The sequence below is a fragment of the Nicotiana tomentosiformis genome, chromosome 2 (genome assembly GCF_000390325.3).
Source record: "Nicotiana tomentosiformis chromosome 2, ASM39032v3, whole genome shotgun sequence".
Taxonomy (NCBI): domain Eukaryota; kingdom Viridiplantae; phylum Streptophyta; class Magnoliopsida; order Solanales; family Solanaceae; genus Nicotiana; species Nicotiana tomentosiformis.
In genome coordinates, this window is record NC_090813.1 from 146428392 (window position 1) to 146445527 (window position 17136).

Consider the following 17136-nt stretch of genomic DNA (forward strand, 5'->3'; position numbering starts at 1 on the left):
CAAGGAAGAAGTGGTGGAAATGAAGACCCTCAACTGTCATATGTCTAAATATACAACTCATAAGTGCCACTAAAAGAGAGGGGATATCATATTACCAAACTAATGACAATCTTAATAGTTTCTGTGAGAAATGCTAGTATATCTTTTTGTATTTTATCAAAAACATATTTTTTGCAGAAAGTGGAAAAAATAGGAATATTGTTTTTCAACAAAAAACCCAGTAGAGAAGAATTTCTTTTTTCAACCAAACATCATTTCTAAAGGCCTTCAAGATTTGTGTTTTCCCATAAAAGAAGAAGAAGAGGAATAAAGAGAGGGATATACTCATCAGCTTCCAGGAACATCTCTTGTTGAAAGTACTGCACCATAAACCTGTCACGAGAATAACTGTGTGGCTCTTTCGATTTAAAGAAGTTGTCTACCTGACTATAGAAGGGATAAATGCCCCACATCATTAATGCCTTCCTGATGCTTTCCAGGCTTTCCATTTGCCTAAGTTGGCTTTGCGTAAAATACAATCGGAGAAGATGGATCTAAGATGTAACTGAACAACCTTAATATTAGGTCCCTAAATAGTGAGAAATGACTATTCAGGTTAGGATGTGAAAATCAGCCCAAACCCATTTGACCCGCCAAATCCGCCGAGATTTTAATGATATATTAACGATGGAATGGGTTTGAGCATAACCCAATTAAATCCATTTATTTTTCTAGCCCAAACTCAGCCCATAATTTAGCTCAAACCTGACCCGTGAATAATTTCTTCCATCAGCTTTTTCTAGAAATATTTTGTATCTTTTGCACAAAGATATATTGGTGGGTATTTGAGAAATAGTTGAAGTGATCATATGTTTTCGTTTTTTACTTTCCTATTTGTAAGAAAAAGAACATTTTACAATTGACACATGTTTAAGAAAGGATGAATATAATTTTTAACTCACGAGCTCAGAGTTATTTCTTTTGTTTAAATATTCTTTTTATTTAAAAAAAATACGTTTTCTATACTAGGAAAAAAAAGTACTCATTTTGTGAAAAAGAAAATATTTTTTCTACATCATAAAAAAAAAGTACTCTTTTGTTAAAACAAAAGAAAATAAGTTTTCTACAAAATGAAAAGAAAGTACTCATTTTTTGAAAAAATAAAAAAATTTCTATATCATGAAAAGAAAGTACTTATTTCATTGAAACGAAAGAAAATACTTTTTCTACTCATTGTAGGCATATAAATTTTATTGAAATTAAATTCGTAAAATAATTTGGATTATATTTTAAATTCAAGATATATTAGTTCAAATAAATTTATTGGGCTAATATAATTAGGTTAGTTATATAAGTCCAACATATATAGATTAAATAAATAAGTTTTAATCCATTGGGCTAGCCCATTTAATTGGGCTAAAGTGATGAGCCCACTTCATTAAGCCCAAGATATCATCTTCCTAGAGGCCCAGTTTCGTGCCAAGTGTCAAACGCCAAGTTAAACGGAAGAGTCAATGGGATCATGACATGTGTCAAAATGACAAGGCATGCCAAGTCATATTAAAAGGCCAATGAAACTGTGCCACGTGTGCAAGTGACATGTCCTGGCCAATCAAATGCGACATTGTCACACTTCAATTTGATTGGTCGGAAAGAGTTTATTCTTATCATAAATCTTCCCTCCTACAACTATAAATAGGGGTCTTCATAATCTAAAAAATACACCAGAAGTTATAACAAGAAGCAAGAAAGAGCTCGTGGATCAAACGCTGCAAATTCCTCCCAAGTTTCAAGCTTCAAGCAATCAAGTGCAAGTTCAAGAAATCAAGTTCAAGCTCAAGAACGAAGAACGAAGAACAAATCAAGTTCAAGATCAAGAACGAAGAACAAATCAAGTTCAAGCACAAGAACGAAGAACAAACCACGTTCAAGCTCAAGAACGAAGAATAAATCAAGATTCAAGGAGTACAAGTTCAAATCAAAGTTCGTGTTAGTTGAATTCAAGATCATCATTCGTGGCAACAATTAAAGCGTTCGCGACGGATAAATCAAATGCAAATTCAAGATCAAGCTCAAAGGCCCTTGAATTTGTATTGGAAAAGTAGAATTAGAGGATCCATAGAGATTGTACACTCATATTATTTGAAATCAAATATTACGATTGTTGCAATATTTTCTGTCTTGATTTTATTTTCTTGATGCAATTTATTGTCTACAAATTCTGGCACGCCCAGTGGGACAATCTCTACCTCTCATCTCAACTTTTCAATCACCAAAGTTCAAGAACATCGAAATGGCTTCACAGAAAATCAACTCCAGATCAACTTTTATTAAGGCTGCTAATTCCAAGTTCTATGTTGATGTCAGCATGCTCGATGTTACCTTTGATAGCTTTGAGCCAGTTACAAGGAGCAAAGCAAGCTCTTTAGAACAACAAACACTTCAAGCGTCGTCCGCATCAAGCTCTATTGTCGGATCTTCATCCTCAAAAGGAACAAGATCCTCTACAAGTGCGACTCAAAAAGGGAACGATGTCGCCGAAAGGATAGAAAAGGTTCTTGCCCAACTTAGTATATCTAAGTCCAAGAAACCCTTCATGCAAGCCGATGATGATGACTTGAGCGCTAGATCTACTCTAACCACAATTAATGCGACCTCTGAGCTCTATTTCAATAATGATCTATATCCTTCTTTATCCTCCACGTCGATCATGCAAGCAATGGTTATTGAAGCTTCTACTATAGAAGAACAACTTGCAAATTTGACGAAAGCAGTTGAAGGCTTGTCAAAGCACATGAAAGATCAAGATGCTAAACTTTCCAAGTTAACAAATACATTGTATAGCATAGTAGAGGGAGAATCCACACAAACACCTTTAAATCTTCAAAGATCACAAGAGAAAGAAGACTCCTCCGAAAAGCAAGCAACGACAACCAAAGAGATTCAAGTCTCCGCTGAAGGTCGGATTCCCATTGAAAAATTAAAGGACTTCATCATGAAGGCTATCAAAGATAAGCCTGAGTCGTCCAAATTATCTCCCACATATGCAAAACTGTACATGCAAAGAATCGATAACTTGAAGATACATGTTGGTTATCAACCTCCTAAATTGCAACAATTCAATGGAAAAGGAAACCCGAGACAATATGTAGCACACTTTGTTGAAACTTGCCATAATGTTGGAACGTATGGCGATTATCTTGTCAAACAGTTTGTGCGATCTCTCAAAGGTGATGCATTCGATTGGTACACAGATCTCGAACCTGGATCCATCGATAGTTGGGAGCAGTTAGAGCAGGAGTTTCTCAATCGTTTCTATAGCACAAGACGCATCGGAAGCACGATCGAACTTACAAATGCTCATCAACGAAAGGATGAGCTAGCTATTGACTTCATCAACCGCTGGAGGACCTTAAGCCTTAACTGCAAAGATCGCCTTTGTGAAACATCTAGCATTGAAATGTGCATTCAAGGCATGCATTGGGGTCTTCACTATATCTTACAAGGCATAAAGCCCAAAATATTTGAAGAACTAGCAACTCGTGCTCATGATATGGAACTAAATATGGCCATAAGTGCCGACCAAGGATTACCTGTCTTTGAGCCTTACGACGAAGAAGAAGAACAAGAAGGCGAGGATGGGGGCAAGCCTCCATAACAAATTGGCATGCCCAGTGGGACCAAATCTGCCCTTCATCTCTTCTCTAACGGTGAAAAGAATGTAGTGTCTCCTTTGCTGGTACTTCATGCTTCGTCTACGATGATATTGTAAATCTATGCCCCGACAAGCCTTGAAGTAGGGGGCATTTGTAGACATCAAAATTTTATCGGATCAAATCCATATGAAATTTGGGCAAAATCCTAAATTTAAGATACTACAAGTAGAGTGCATTGAGGTTTTCTTGGAGGCTACTCTATCTGAAACCCTAACTTGGAGGCTACTCTACCTAAAACCTTAGCTTGGGGCCTACTCTACCTAAAACTCTAGCTTGGGGGCTACTCTATTCAAAATCCTAGCTACACCTATAAAAAGGGACCATATATTCTCTTTGAAAGCATCTCAAAATTCCATTAATATTCATGAAATATTCACAAAGAGATCAAAGACATCAAATAATGTCTTTCTCAAAGCCGCCGAAGTGATCAACGGATGTTCTTCTTTTTCATGGAGATCAAATACATACTAAGGAAGTTCAGATCATCCTACGTTCGAGAAATACGTTGGTTAAGCCTTGGAATTACGGAGAACGATCTAGAGAGAAGAATCAAGGAAACAAACAAAATTGTACCCGCATCATTTTATCAAAAAAATTATGTTTCTTCGTATTTGGGGTCTTCGCTATATCTTACAAGGCATAAAGATCAAAACATTTGAAGAACTAGAAACTCATGCTCATGATATGGAACTAAATATGGCCATAAGTGCCGACCAAGGGCTACCTATCTTTGAGCCTTTCGACGAAGAAGAAGAACAAGAAGGCGAGGATGGGGGCAAGTTTTCATTCGAAAATGAAATCGAAGAATTTATGCATGTCATTATGCTCCTCAACGCACGAGCTTAAACTGCAAGTTATAATGCTCCTCAATGCACGAGCTTAAACTGCAAGTTATAATGCTCCTCAACGCACGAGCTTAAACTGCAAGTTATAATGGTCCTCAACACACGAGCCTAAACTGCAAGTTATAATGCTCCTCAACGCACGAGACTAAATTGCAAGTTATAATACTTCTTGGCACATGAGCCTAAACTGTATGTCATGAATCCCCCTAAATTTGAACTAAATATTTAAGACGTAAAGCTCTTCAAATTCGAGCAAAGTCTTCAAATTGTAAAGCTCTTCAAATTCGAGCAAAGTGTTCAAGTTGCAAAGCTCTTCAAATTCGAGCAAAGTCTTCAAATTGTAAAGCTCTTCAAATTCGAGCAAAGTCTTCAAGTCGCAAAGCTCTTTAAATTTAGCAAAGACTCAAGTCAAAAGCTCTTCAAAGCCAAGCAAAGACTTCAAGTCGTAAAGCTCTTCAAATTAGAGATAAAGTTAAAATTGCAAAATTCTTCAAATTTGAGATAAATCTTCAAGTCACGAAGCTCTTCAAATTCGAGCCGAACTTCAAGTTGAAAAGCTCTTCAAAATTGAGTTCTTCAAGTTGCAAAGCTCTTCAAATTCGAGCAATTCTTCAAGTTGCAAAGATTTTCAAATTGAGCAAGTCTTCAAGTTGCGAAACATTTAAAAATATAAGCTAAATCTTCAAATCACTACGTTCCTGGACTCACGAGCCTAAACTGAATGTCATGAAACTCCTAAAATTTGAGCTAAGTCTTCAAACTACCCTGCTCCTGGACGCAGGAGCATAAACTGCATATCATGAAGCTCTTCAAATTCAAGCAAAATCTTCAAGTTATAAAGCTCCTCAAAATACGAGCTTAAATTGCAAGTTACTACGCTCCTTAACGCAAGACCATAAACTGCATGTTACTCCTGGCCCGCAAGAGTATAAACTGTGTACGGCCTAAAAAATAACTCACCAATTCTGAACTACGGAATGACTTAATCCCTTTCACTGAGGTACGTAGGCAGCTTAAAGTTTCATTCTAAGTTCAGTTGTATGAGTTCAAAAATATGTATCACCCCAAACATTGTTCGAATGAAGTATGATGGAATATAATACACTTGATTGGAACTTAAAAAATTGGACTTACATGTATTCTTTCGTTGAACTGTGTGCCTTATCAAAGATTGATTGTTCAATGGGGGCAAGCCTCCATAGCAAATTGGCATCTCCGATGGATGGATGTAGACTTTTAGTAGAAGGCCAAATCTTCAATTTGAAGTCCTCATGTTCGTTGGTCTTCAAGTTTAATTATATAAGCCCTCCAAATCTTCAAGTATGTCGCTCTTCAAGTTAAATTTTGCAAGTCCACCTCCCTTCAAGTTGAAGTCTGCAAGTCCGCCAGTCTTCAAGTCTGTCGGTGGTCAAGTTGAAGTGCTCAAGTTCTCCGGTCATCAAATTAAATTATTTAAGCCCTACAAGTCTTAAAGTTGAAGTCTTCAAGTCTGCTATTTTTTAATTTGAAGTTTAAAAGTCCACCACTCTTCAAGTTCAAGCATTAAAGTCCACCAAATTTTCAAGTCCATCAAATCTTCAAATTTGTTGGTCTTCGAGTTGAATTTTGCAAGTCCACCGTCCTTCAAGTTAAAATCTGCCAGTCTTTAAGTTGAAGTGTTCAAGCCCTCCAAGTCTTTAAGTTGAAGTCTTTAAGTCTGTTAATTCTTCAAGTTGAAGTTTAAAGTCCATCGCTCTTCAAGTTGACGCATCAAAGTTCGCCAAATCTTCAAATCCGTCAAATCATTAAGTTCGTCGGTCTTCAAGTTGAAGTCTACAAATCTACCAAGTCTTTAAGTTGAGGCTTTCTAATTTTCCAATCTTAAGGTGGACGTTTAAATCCCTTTGCACCTTAAGTTGGCTTCTTTACGGTTTGTTCTTAAAAGGAACTATAATCTTCCAATCTTAAGGTGGACATGTTAGTCCCTTTGCACCTTAAGTTGGTCTCTTTACAGGTTTGTCCTTAAAAGGAACTATAATTTTTCAATCTTAATGTGGACATTTGAGTCCCTTTGCACCTTAAGTTGGTCTCATCATAGATTTGATCCTTCTATATGCTGTTGAGAATTTGCACTTCTATAAATTGCCATAGGTTTGTATAAATTGCCATAGGTTTGTAGCAGGTTGATCCTTCTATATGTTGTTGCAAATTTGTTCTTCTATATTTTGCCCAATTATGTCCTTCTTCTGTATGTTGTATGAACCTTTGTGTCCCAAGATTATCCCTCCAATTTTTGTGCGAAGATGAGTATCCATCCCTTCACACCCCAAAATTGCTTTCTTCATGCATGGATCATTCAAAGAATATATTCTTCTTGTTTGGCCTATAAAAAAGAGGGAAAAAAGACAAAAACTAGGGAAAACGTAGAAGAAGAAAAAAAGAGTTATCTGTCAAAGATACGCTTGAAAAGGCATGCAAATTCACAATTGATGCTCAATGAGCATGAGCACAGTGCTTTATATAGATTTAGGAGAGAAGGCGATAACAATTCATGTCCGATGTGGGATAATGCTAAAGGCGGAAGCTATTTATAGAAGCAGTGAGACGATTACTGGAAGTTTAATGGCGATGTGGGACTGGAAGTTTGTTAGAGTCCAACAAGGATTTGATATCCTAATTCAACTAGAAGAAAAGGTTATTGGCGGTGAAATTTGCTTACATATATGCAAATTGAAAAGAGGACAATATTAGTTCTATTTCTAGTGAACTAGGGAAAGAATATCCTAGGAATACAATAATGATATCTACGTGGATTTAGCCTAATACCATTATTCAAGTCAAATACATTGAAAATGGACGTTGCTAGAAGCTGCATAGGATGTTTTTCATGACCATATGTACGTACAAAGTTCTTTTACTTCAAGCCTAGTCTTTTAAATTCACACAACAAGTCTTGAAGTATGGGGTATTTGTAGGCATATAAATTTTATTTAAATTAAATCCGTAAAATAATTTGGACTATATTTTAAATTCAAGATATATTAGTTCAAATAAATCTATTGGGCTAATATAATTGGATTAGTTATATAAGTGCAACATATATGGATTAAATAAATAAGTCTTAATTCATTGGGCAAGCCCATTTAATTGGGCTAAAGTGATGAGCCCACTTCATTAAGCCCAAGATATCATCTTCCTAAAGGCCTAGTTTCGTGTCACGTGTCAAATGACGTGGCACGCCAAGTCAAACGGAAGAGCCAATGGGATCATGACACGTGTCAAAATGACAAAGCATGCCAAGTCACATTAAAAGGCCAATGAAACTGTGCCACGTGTGCAAGTGACATGTTCTGGCCAATCAAATGTGACCTTGTCACACTTCAATTTGATAGGTAGAAAAGAGTTTGTTTTTATCATAACTCTTCCATCCCACAACTATAAATAGGGGTCTTCATAACCCAAAAAATACACTAGAAGTTATAACAAGAAGCAAGAAAGAGCTCGTGGATCAAACGCTGTAAATTCCTCCACAAGTTTCAAGCTTCAAGCAATTAAGTTCAAGTTCGAGAAATCAAGTTCAAGCTCAAAAACGAAGAACAAATCAATTTCAAGCTCAAGAGCGAAGAACAAATCTAGTTCAAGCTCAAGAACGAAGAACAAATCAAGATTCAAGGAGTACGAGTTCAAATCAAAGTTTGTGCTAGTTGAATTCAAGATCTTCGTTCGTGGCAACAATCAAAGTGTTCGCGACGGATAAATCAAATTCAAATTCAAGATCAAGCACAAAGGCCCTTGAATTTATATTGGAAAAGTAGAATCATAGGATCCATATAGATTGTACACTCATATTATTTGAAATCAAATACTACGATTGTTGAAATATTTTCGGTCTTGATTTTATTTTCTTGACACAATTTATTATCTACAAATTCTTCATTTTGTTGAACTGAAGAAGAAAATATTCTATCTACAACATTAAAAGAAAGTGCTCTAAATAATATTTTTATTTAGGGTGGAGGTGGGGGTTCGGGGGTAGGGTTGGGGTGGTGGGAGGTGGGTTGGGTGGGTGGGTGAGAAGTTCTAATTTTACTACTTTTTTATTATTCTGATCATTGTTAGTATTATAAGATGAAGATCTATCAAATAAAATTCTAAATAAAAATTGAGAAAAGAAAACATTTGGCATGAATTGACATTTATTCCAAAACATAAGATACTTTTTATATATGCTTGTTTAAAAGTTGAGAATATTGCAAAGATTTGGGTCAATTTGGGCGGGTTGAATTATAACTCATTGTTTAGTCCATCTTGACCCAACGCATCTTAATCCAAGTGAACATTGGGCAGGGTTGAGAAATAACCCATTTAATGAGTCAGCCCATCTTGACCGGCCCAAACAGCTCATTAGCCACCCATAATTTAGGTATTGCTTTTATTTGCACAATCTAGACTATGGATTGTATGACCCAAAATTTAGATCTAGGTTTATACAATTAGATTTATAGTGAAAAAGGATTAATCTTAATCAATATTAATATCCAAATGATGAACCATGTGTATTTAAGGAAGATGTTTTATGTGTGCTGTTGGATAGCAATAAATAACAGCAATAATGGTATAATGAATGACTCAAGAATATGAAAGAGAGCAATAAATAACAATAAATGATATTCAACTAAAGAAGTGAATAGAGGTTACCCGACAAAGGTGAGATTCCCCAATAATACCTCTGACAATGATAAACCTTTGAATATTTTGATCCTTCTTGGATCGGGGAAGAAGAGATAAATAAAGGTCTAAAAAGGTGAACTTCATATGTATGTGATAAAGAGAGTATCTTGAGAGAATGTCAATATGTCAATATTTAGCACGAAGAATATTTAAGCTATTGTCAACATGGTTTCTGTTTGAGTTCCGGTATCGGGGTCTCTCATTATAATTGAACTCTGTATTTATTGGGTTCCTATTGTTAAAGGAAAGTACTACTTCAAAGGTCAGTTTATATACTTCATTGTTTTATTTATATATTATTTATTATGAGTAAAAGTTTGAAAGAGAATCATTTAAAAGAGGACGACTTTTACGATGTTCATAAGTAATTATTAGATTCTTGGATGAGTTTATTTTGATCGTTAATTTTAAATTTCCATGCCAATCGAATTTTTTTTGTTTGATTTAATCTACATCGCTTGATTGTTTGCGGCTTTAGTAAAATAATAACCAAGACGTGTTGTTTTTGCTCTTTCTTTCAGTTTAGATTAGGATGGGTTCTTAAAAGATGTATACTTTGTTGTAGATTTTTTTCTTTTCTTTTCTTTTCTTAGGAGTTTCATTTATATTGTTGGTATGAAGCAACGTGATTGACAAAATTTGTTGTAGTATGTCTTAGTTTATTGTTTGAGTTGCTGAAATTTTGGTCTTTAATAGTTAGATCAGATTCATGTTCATATAGATGTCGATATAAAATTACGACAAGTTATTCACATAGAATAGTATGATAGCTAATTAGAATTATTTTTTTATATAAAAGTTCCAATGATAAATATGGCTGAAATTTGCATAAGTTGTTTATTTTATGTTGCTAGATAATAATAAAATCCAATGTTAGGTAGGTTTGTTTAAATCGTAACATATCAGTATGAAAGCTTCACTAATTCGGTTCTATCTTCTAGGCCAATTGTGTTCTCTTAGTCATATTTCCTAATAGTTCTGTAGCCTCTCGAAGATAAGTACAAACGTCTCCGTACCAATCCGCAAGATTCTACTAAACTTGTTTATGACTCGTAGAACCTATGAACCTAGAGCTCTGATACCAACTTGTCACGACCCAAAATTCCTCCTTAGGAGTCATGATGACACCTAGTCCCTAGGACTAGGTAAGCCTAACACATAGAGCAAGAGTTATTAATAGACTTAAACCAATCAACCATTTAACGTAATCCAACCAACAATCATCAATAGATATACAATATCCCAAAACTGGTAGTACAAATCATAAGCCCTTCTAAGAGTAACGAAGATTATCAAATACATCACTATTTGAAATAGAAATAAATAGTACAAAGTAAAACATCAGAAGGTGACTCCGAGGCCTACGAACTCGACGGCAGGTATACCTTGAAGTCTCCTCAGCAATACACGATCAGCTATCTAATGACCAGCATGCTCTGAGGTACCTGGATCTGCACAAAAATGTACAGCAAGCATAGCATGAGTATACCACAGCGCTACCTAGTAAGTATCAAGACTAACATCGGTGAAGTGGTAACGAGGTACAGTCAAGACACCTACTAGATATAATAACATGTACAAGTATGAATATAAAGCTAACAGAGGAACAGATATTAATACGATGATAAACATGGTAAGAACAACAATAAAACACTAGCAAACAGAAAGTAGAAGCAACGATTAGCTACAAGGAGTAAACAGGTGATGACGTCGCGAAGTAATCATAACGCAGTTAAGGTACCAGTGAAATTAAATAAGGAAAAACAAGTAACAACCAAGTAATTAAATTTCCTTACAAATGGTTTACACAGGAATCACCCCGAGGTACCACCCCTCAAAATCACGTTCACGGGTCCCAAATCATGAAATATAATCACTTGGCATCTCGTGCCCACATTACCAATCACAGCTGCACGGACATCACACGTGTCAATACCTTTAATGTCTCAGACCTGCACGGATAACTCACGTGCCAACAGCAACAATACCTCATATCTGCACGGACAACTCACGTGCCAACAATCTTATCCACGCATAGAAGGCAGGTATATGAGGATACATCTACAGGATCAATAAACAACAAGATTTATACTCATGGACTGATATGGGTGACATGCTACAATGTATGCTTGTGTAAGTATACTATCACAACTTAAATCAACAGGTAAGATCAGAGATACTAAGTAGCACATTGGAAACAACACAACAATATTTGTAATATGCATGACTCACACAAGAAGGTCACATCACCACACAATTATCATCAATAACATTGCCCCCGGGCCATCACAAATCATCCCCGACATAGCCCCCTTGTCTCGCTACGTGCGCAATAATAAAGTAAATGCCCGCCTAATCTCTCCACACGCGCATAATAATTATCCCACCTTATCTGGCCACATGCACAAACCCAACATATATAGCCGGCTTTGTCACACCGCATGTGAAAATATCAATAATGACAATAGCATGGACAACTCATGTGCAAACATCCCGACAATCCTCTCAACAATCCCACATGTGCCAAAAATATAACAACATAATATAACAACTCGCACCACATGTGCTCATCTATCACAATATTTTCATAACAATAATTCCAATACCATAACAACACATAGCCCACTGCTCAACACCAATTACAACGAGAACAACAATAAGTGAGGGTACGACAAGTAAAATCAACACAAGAATTACAACAATACAATGAACTGGAAGGATAAGCTCAACAATGAAAGACATTACAAGTAATAATGACTTCAAGTAAGAGTGGTTCAACAATAATCGAGATAACATATAACATCGACTTCAAACAAGAATAATCAACTATGGAAGAGATAACAGGTAACAATAATTTCAAATAAGCATAAATAAGCTATGAAAGAGATAACATGACAATAAAGAGGCAACAACTTCAATTAATGCATGTATGAGTATATTTGGCAATAGAACATGAACCCAACTTCAAATAAGGCATAAAAAAGCTAATTTAACAATGGAGGACATAACATGATAGAGCAACTTTAATTTAGTGTGCATAAGAAACCTAAGAGTCTAAACCGGTCAAATTTCTACATATAAGTTCGTGAATACACTCGTCACCTCGAGTACACGTCTTTCACGTAGTTCAAATAGTACAAACAAAACAATCCCTACGGAATAGTTCCCCCACACAAGGTTAGACAAGATACTTACCTCAAAAGCCCTCAATCAATACTCAAAAATAGCTTTTCCTTTACAATTCACCTCCGCTCGGCTCAAATCTAACCAAAATTGACTTAATAGCATCAAATAATGCAAGAGAAATCAATTCCAATAAATAAGGCTATGATCTTTGCACAATTCCTCAAAAGTCAACCCCGGAATCGCCCAGTCAAAACCCGAGTCCAATGGTAGATTCCGACTACCCATAACCCTACGAGTCTATATATGTGTTTTGTTTCAAAATCCGAGTCCAATTCGACTCTCAAATCTCAAATTTTTATTTTTCACAACATAGACAAAATTTTCCAAAATTCCTCTTTGATTCTCATAATTTTGATGTTAAATCTCATATATAATCATGTAAAATAGTTAAAAATTGATAAAAGTTACTCAATGGTTGTAGATGAAAATCCCTCTTCAAAATCTTCTCCTATCGAGTCTAGGGTTCAAAGATATGAAAAATGAGGCTAAAATCTCGTCTCTCAGCTTTTACGTCCAGGCACACGTGTTGCAAATGCGACCTAGGGTTCGCAAATGCGAGCCCCGCAAATGCGAAGAATGATCACAAAGCGACACTCGTCACACCCCTGCTAATGCCTCAATTGCGACATAAAGTTCGCAAATGCGAACAAAGGACTCATCGCAAAAGTGACCTAGTGATCGCAAATGCGGAACTCTCCCAGCCGAGGCCCCATCACAAATGCGAACTTTGAGTTTGCAAATGAAAACCTAGCAGACTTTAGGTACCTTTGCAAATGCGAATAAAATCTCGCATTTACGAGATCTACAACGCCTGTTTAAAAACCAGCAAAAACTAAAACTCTTCAAACACTTCGAAACGCGTCCAAAACTCTCCCGAGCCCTTGGGGCTCTAAACCAAACACCAACACAAGTCTAAAAATATAACACGAACTCGCTCGCACGATCAAACCATCAAAATAACATCCGAAAAACGAATTGGACCTCAAAACACATGAAATCTATAATGAAACTCAAGAACTTCTAAAAACACAACTACACGTCTGATTCGTCTCAGAATGACGCCAAACTTTGGAGACAAGTTTCAAATAGCAAAATAGACCTATTCCAAGTCCCGAAACAGAAATCCAAATACGATAGCTATGAAGTCAACCTATGGTCAAACTTACCAAAATTCTAAGCCTTTAAATTGTCAACTTTCGGCAAAACAAACCAAATCAACCTAGGGACCTCCGAATTCGATTCCGGGCATACGCCCAAGTCCAAAATCACGATACAAATCTATCAGAATCATCAAAATACCGTTCCGGGGTCGTTTTCGCAAAAGTCAAACCTCGATAGACATTTTAAACTTAAGCTCCTAAAATGAGAATCACTCATCCAAATAAATCCCGAAATATCCGAAAATCGAATCCGACTTTGCACGCAAGTCATATGACATAATATGAAGCCACTCAAGACCTCGAACCACTGAACGGAATGCTAAATCTCAAAACGATCAATCGGGCTGTTATAAGTCCAAATATGTAATTTATTTCAAAAATCGTGTCCATTTTGATATTTAAAATTACAAAATCCACTCGTTTTTAATGAAAAATTCATTTTCTCTTGCTCAAATTCATGTTTTGATGTTAGATCTAGTGATAGATTTATGTTTTGATCATATATTCGAGTTAGATTTACTTACCCCAATGATAAATTCTCTTTAAAATTACCTCAATCAATGCTTTTTACCTCCCAAAATGATAAACTAAACTCTAAGTATGAAATGAGGCTATTTATATAAGTACTGAAAAATAGCTGAAATTGCAGAAAATGGCTGGTTGCTGCTTCAATTTATTGCTGGTTTTGCTGGGTTTTACCTTAAAATTCTTCCCACCAACCATCCTAACTAGTCTAAATATCCTATATAAACTTATCCAAAGGCTAAAAATACGTACAAAAACACCGCAACTCAAAATCAAGGTCCAGATTAAACTTATGAACTTTTAAGTTTTCAACTTTTATATAATACGCCGAATTGCATCCGAACCCCTGGCCATAAGTACAAGTCAAAAATAGTCATACAAACCTATTGCCTTCAAACCATGAATCTAACCTCGTTTACTGAAAATGCTGACTTTGGTCAATCCTACGCATTTAAGGCTCATAGTTGGAGATCTAGTGTTCCTAAACGCTCGATATCTTCGGGACCCTGGTCACCCATAGCCGTAAGTCATAAATCACCAATCGAACCTATGAAAAAATATTAAATTAGGAAACGGAGTTCTAGAACTCAAAACGATCGATTGGATTGTTACAATATCGGAGGCGTCATCCATGTGCTGAAGTATTAAAATATATATGTATTGACCATTTTTATCTTGCTCCTTCCAACGATGGTCTTGTTGATGTTATTCATGGATCAACTAATGTAGCAGTCAACATATCAAGGTGGCTTATTAAGCTAGGATACAAATTGAAGCATTCAAATTCAAACTCAAAAACACGATATCACGGAAATTAAACCTATACAAGCAACTAACTGCACCGGATTTTAGACTGTAATCTTGGAACCCGCACTTATAGAGATACAGACTTGGATTCACAAAGGAAAAGGAGTTTGAGTATCAAATCATGGACTCACAAAATATGCTGATTTTGGAACATAGCATAGCAAGTTCAATAATATTCACTATATTTGCATACTATTTCCATATGTCTGTCTTTTTCTTCCGTTTTCAACTACAAGTGATGCCAGGGATGACCAAAAGTTGGTTCCTTAAGCTACAAAGAGAACAAATAAGATTAAAAATAAGCTACTGCATAAGAAATTAAAAGGAAAAAGGAAAAGACTGAAAATGGTAAAGAGAAGCGAGGAAAATAAAGGAAAGACGCAGTACTATGTTTTCTCTTGACATGGTCAGAACTCAGAAAAGCCTGTTCTCATTGCTTTGAACTCCATGAGTTACTGATGCTTTTGCTCTCGCTTTCTTCAAGTACCATACACCAACCCCAATTCCAAATGCCCCTGCAACTGATACTGCAGTTGCAGTCCCTGCAACATTTCAATCATATGTATCACAAAAGAAATATTAATGGAAAAGTACAAGGAGGGTGTATAGTTGCAAACTAATAAAATAGTAACCAGCTAATAGAGCACTGATCAATCAATAAGCAATAATTACCTGCAATAACGCCAGGCCTCCTGTGAGAATTTTCACTATCTGCACAGTACATTGAGGATGAATCAGTATTGACTTTAACATATCTAATTTCAAAGGGAACCGGTGATGTTTTGCTCGTTCAAATATCAAGAAATTATGCCACAATTAGTAGGAAAAACAGTGAAAAAATGTATAACAAAAAAGCATTTTCTTGTCATTAATATCTTTACTCTCTGAAATTGTTACATCTCAGGAAAATCAATGGTGACATCCTTGATACAGAAGAAAGAATTCGGGCATTACTAACTATGGGATTAAAGAAATGCATTCAGTCATCAAAGAAGAGGCTTTGATAGAACGATAGGTAAACAGAATAATCCTATCCTTGGAGATAATAAAAAACAGGCAGTATTCGCTTGGAACATGAGAAGATGACTAAAGTGGACCTAGTTAGTAGTTACTATTCACATTTGCTTACCATTACAGTTGGTTGTACTATTTCCTTTGTTACACAGGCACAAAAAATTGAGTCTCTCCGTATCAAACCCACAAATGCCATCTCCCTTAGCGGAATCTTGACACTTGAGGCATCGCGTAGTCACAGGAATATCAAAATCAACTCTAATCCCATACTCAGGGACCTCATTAAAAGCCGGAGTTACACCAAGATTTCTCCAATACACACTAGTATAAGTTGCACAATGCTTCAACATCAGTCTCAAAGACTCTGTAGCTTTAGGATAGTAAGAACAACAAGAGCTACTCCTCAATCCATTAGCACATTCAGGTAAGTGCCTACAAAGATAACTCGAACTATCACAGGTCGAATCACACTGCTCAGGAAAACGCTCACAGAACGTTGATTTTCGCTCAATGATCACATCTTGTTCACTACAGTTGAAAAAGAGGTAGTCATTTTGAGGTGACAGAATGAAATGTGTGCTAGTGTCTAGGCTAAATGGTCTAGTTGGGCGAAAATTATTGCCGTCTAGGCAATTCCACATAAAGGGATCAGTGACAAGAATGTGAGGATCTGAATAGTTTATATTTTTAACAGGGTATCTGCCTGAAGGTGTTCTAAGCTCAAGCATATCTGCTGTACAAACAAGAATATGTCTGTAATATGGACTGCCACATCCATCATCTAGGCCAAAAGGGTATTGAATTGGAATACCACCACAAGATATTCTGCAGAGTCTTGATTGAGCTTGTATTGGAATGAGAAATGGAAGTGTAAATAGAATTATAAATTTGGACAAAGAAAAGGGACATGGGAAAGTTGAAAAATAAGTTGATGTTAATTTGTTTGTTATTGAAAGGGCCATCAGGGACTTGCTAGAAGGTGTTGAGATTGATTTCCATTCCAAATTTTCTCTATCTCAGGAAAGACTGTTGGGGAAGTGTTTATTGATGATTGAGGAGAATCTTTATTGAGGGTTTGTTTTTTGAACCTTTCACTTTTTCTCTTTTTCTTTGCAGTAGTTTCATGTTCTTGAACTGCTATTGGGGATGCTTTTCCTTTTAAAATATTCTTTTTGCAAAAAAATAAGAGCAAAA

The 17136-nt window shown here is 36.0% G+C and overlaps 1 protein-coding gene across 1 annotated transcript; it reads right to left on the minus strand.

The window, feature by feature from the left end:
* Positions 1–14880: 14880 nt before the first annotated feature.
* LOC104084807 (uncharacterized) lies at positions 14881–17136 on the minus strand. Its single transcript, XM_009588757.4, has 4 exons — positions 16058–17136; positions 15601–15639; positions 15316–15470; positions 14881–15199 (listed from the first exon to the last, which is right to left on the minus strand). Exons 1-3 carry the CDS (start codon positions 16902–16904, stop codon positions 15343–15345), a joined length of 1014 nt encoding a protein of 337 aa, XP_009587052.1. The 5' UTR covers positions 16905–17136; the 3' UTR covers positions 14881–15199; positions 15316–15342.

Bases quoted from the DNA above. Each gene is read 5' to 3' on its own strand.
- LOC104084807 (XM_009588757.4), bottom strand. From the start codon at position 16,904: ATGGCCCTTTCAATAACAAACAAATTAACATCAACTTATTTTTCAACT. The intron at 15,640-16,057 runs GTAAGCAAATGT...TGTACTGTGCAG, and splicing joins TAGTACAACCAACTGTAATG to ATAGTGAAAATTCTCACAGG. The intron at 15,471-15,600 runs GTAATTATTGCT...GAAATGTTGCAG, and splicing joins GAGGCCTGGCGTTATTGCAG to GGACTGCAACTGCAGTATCA.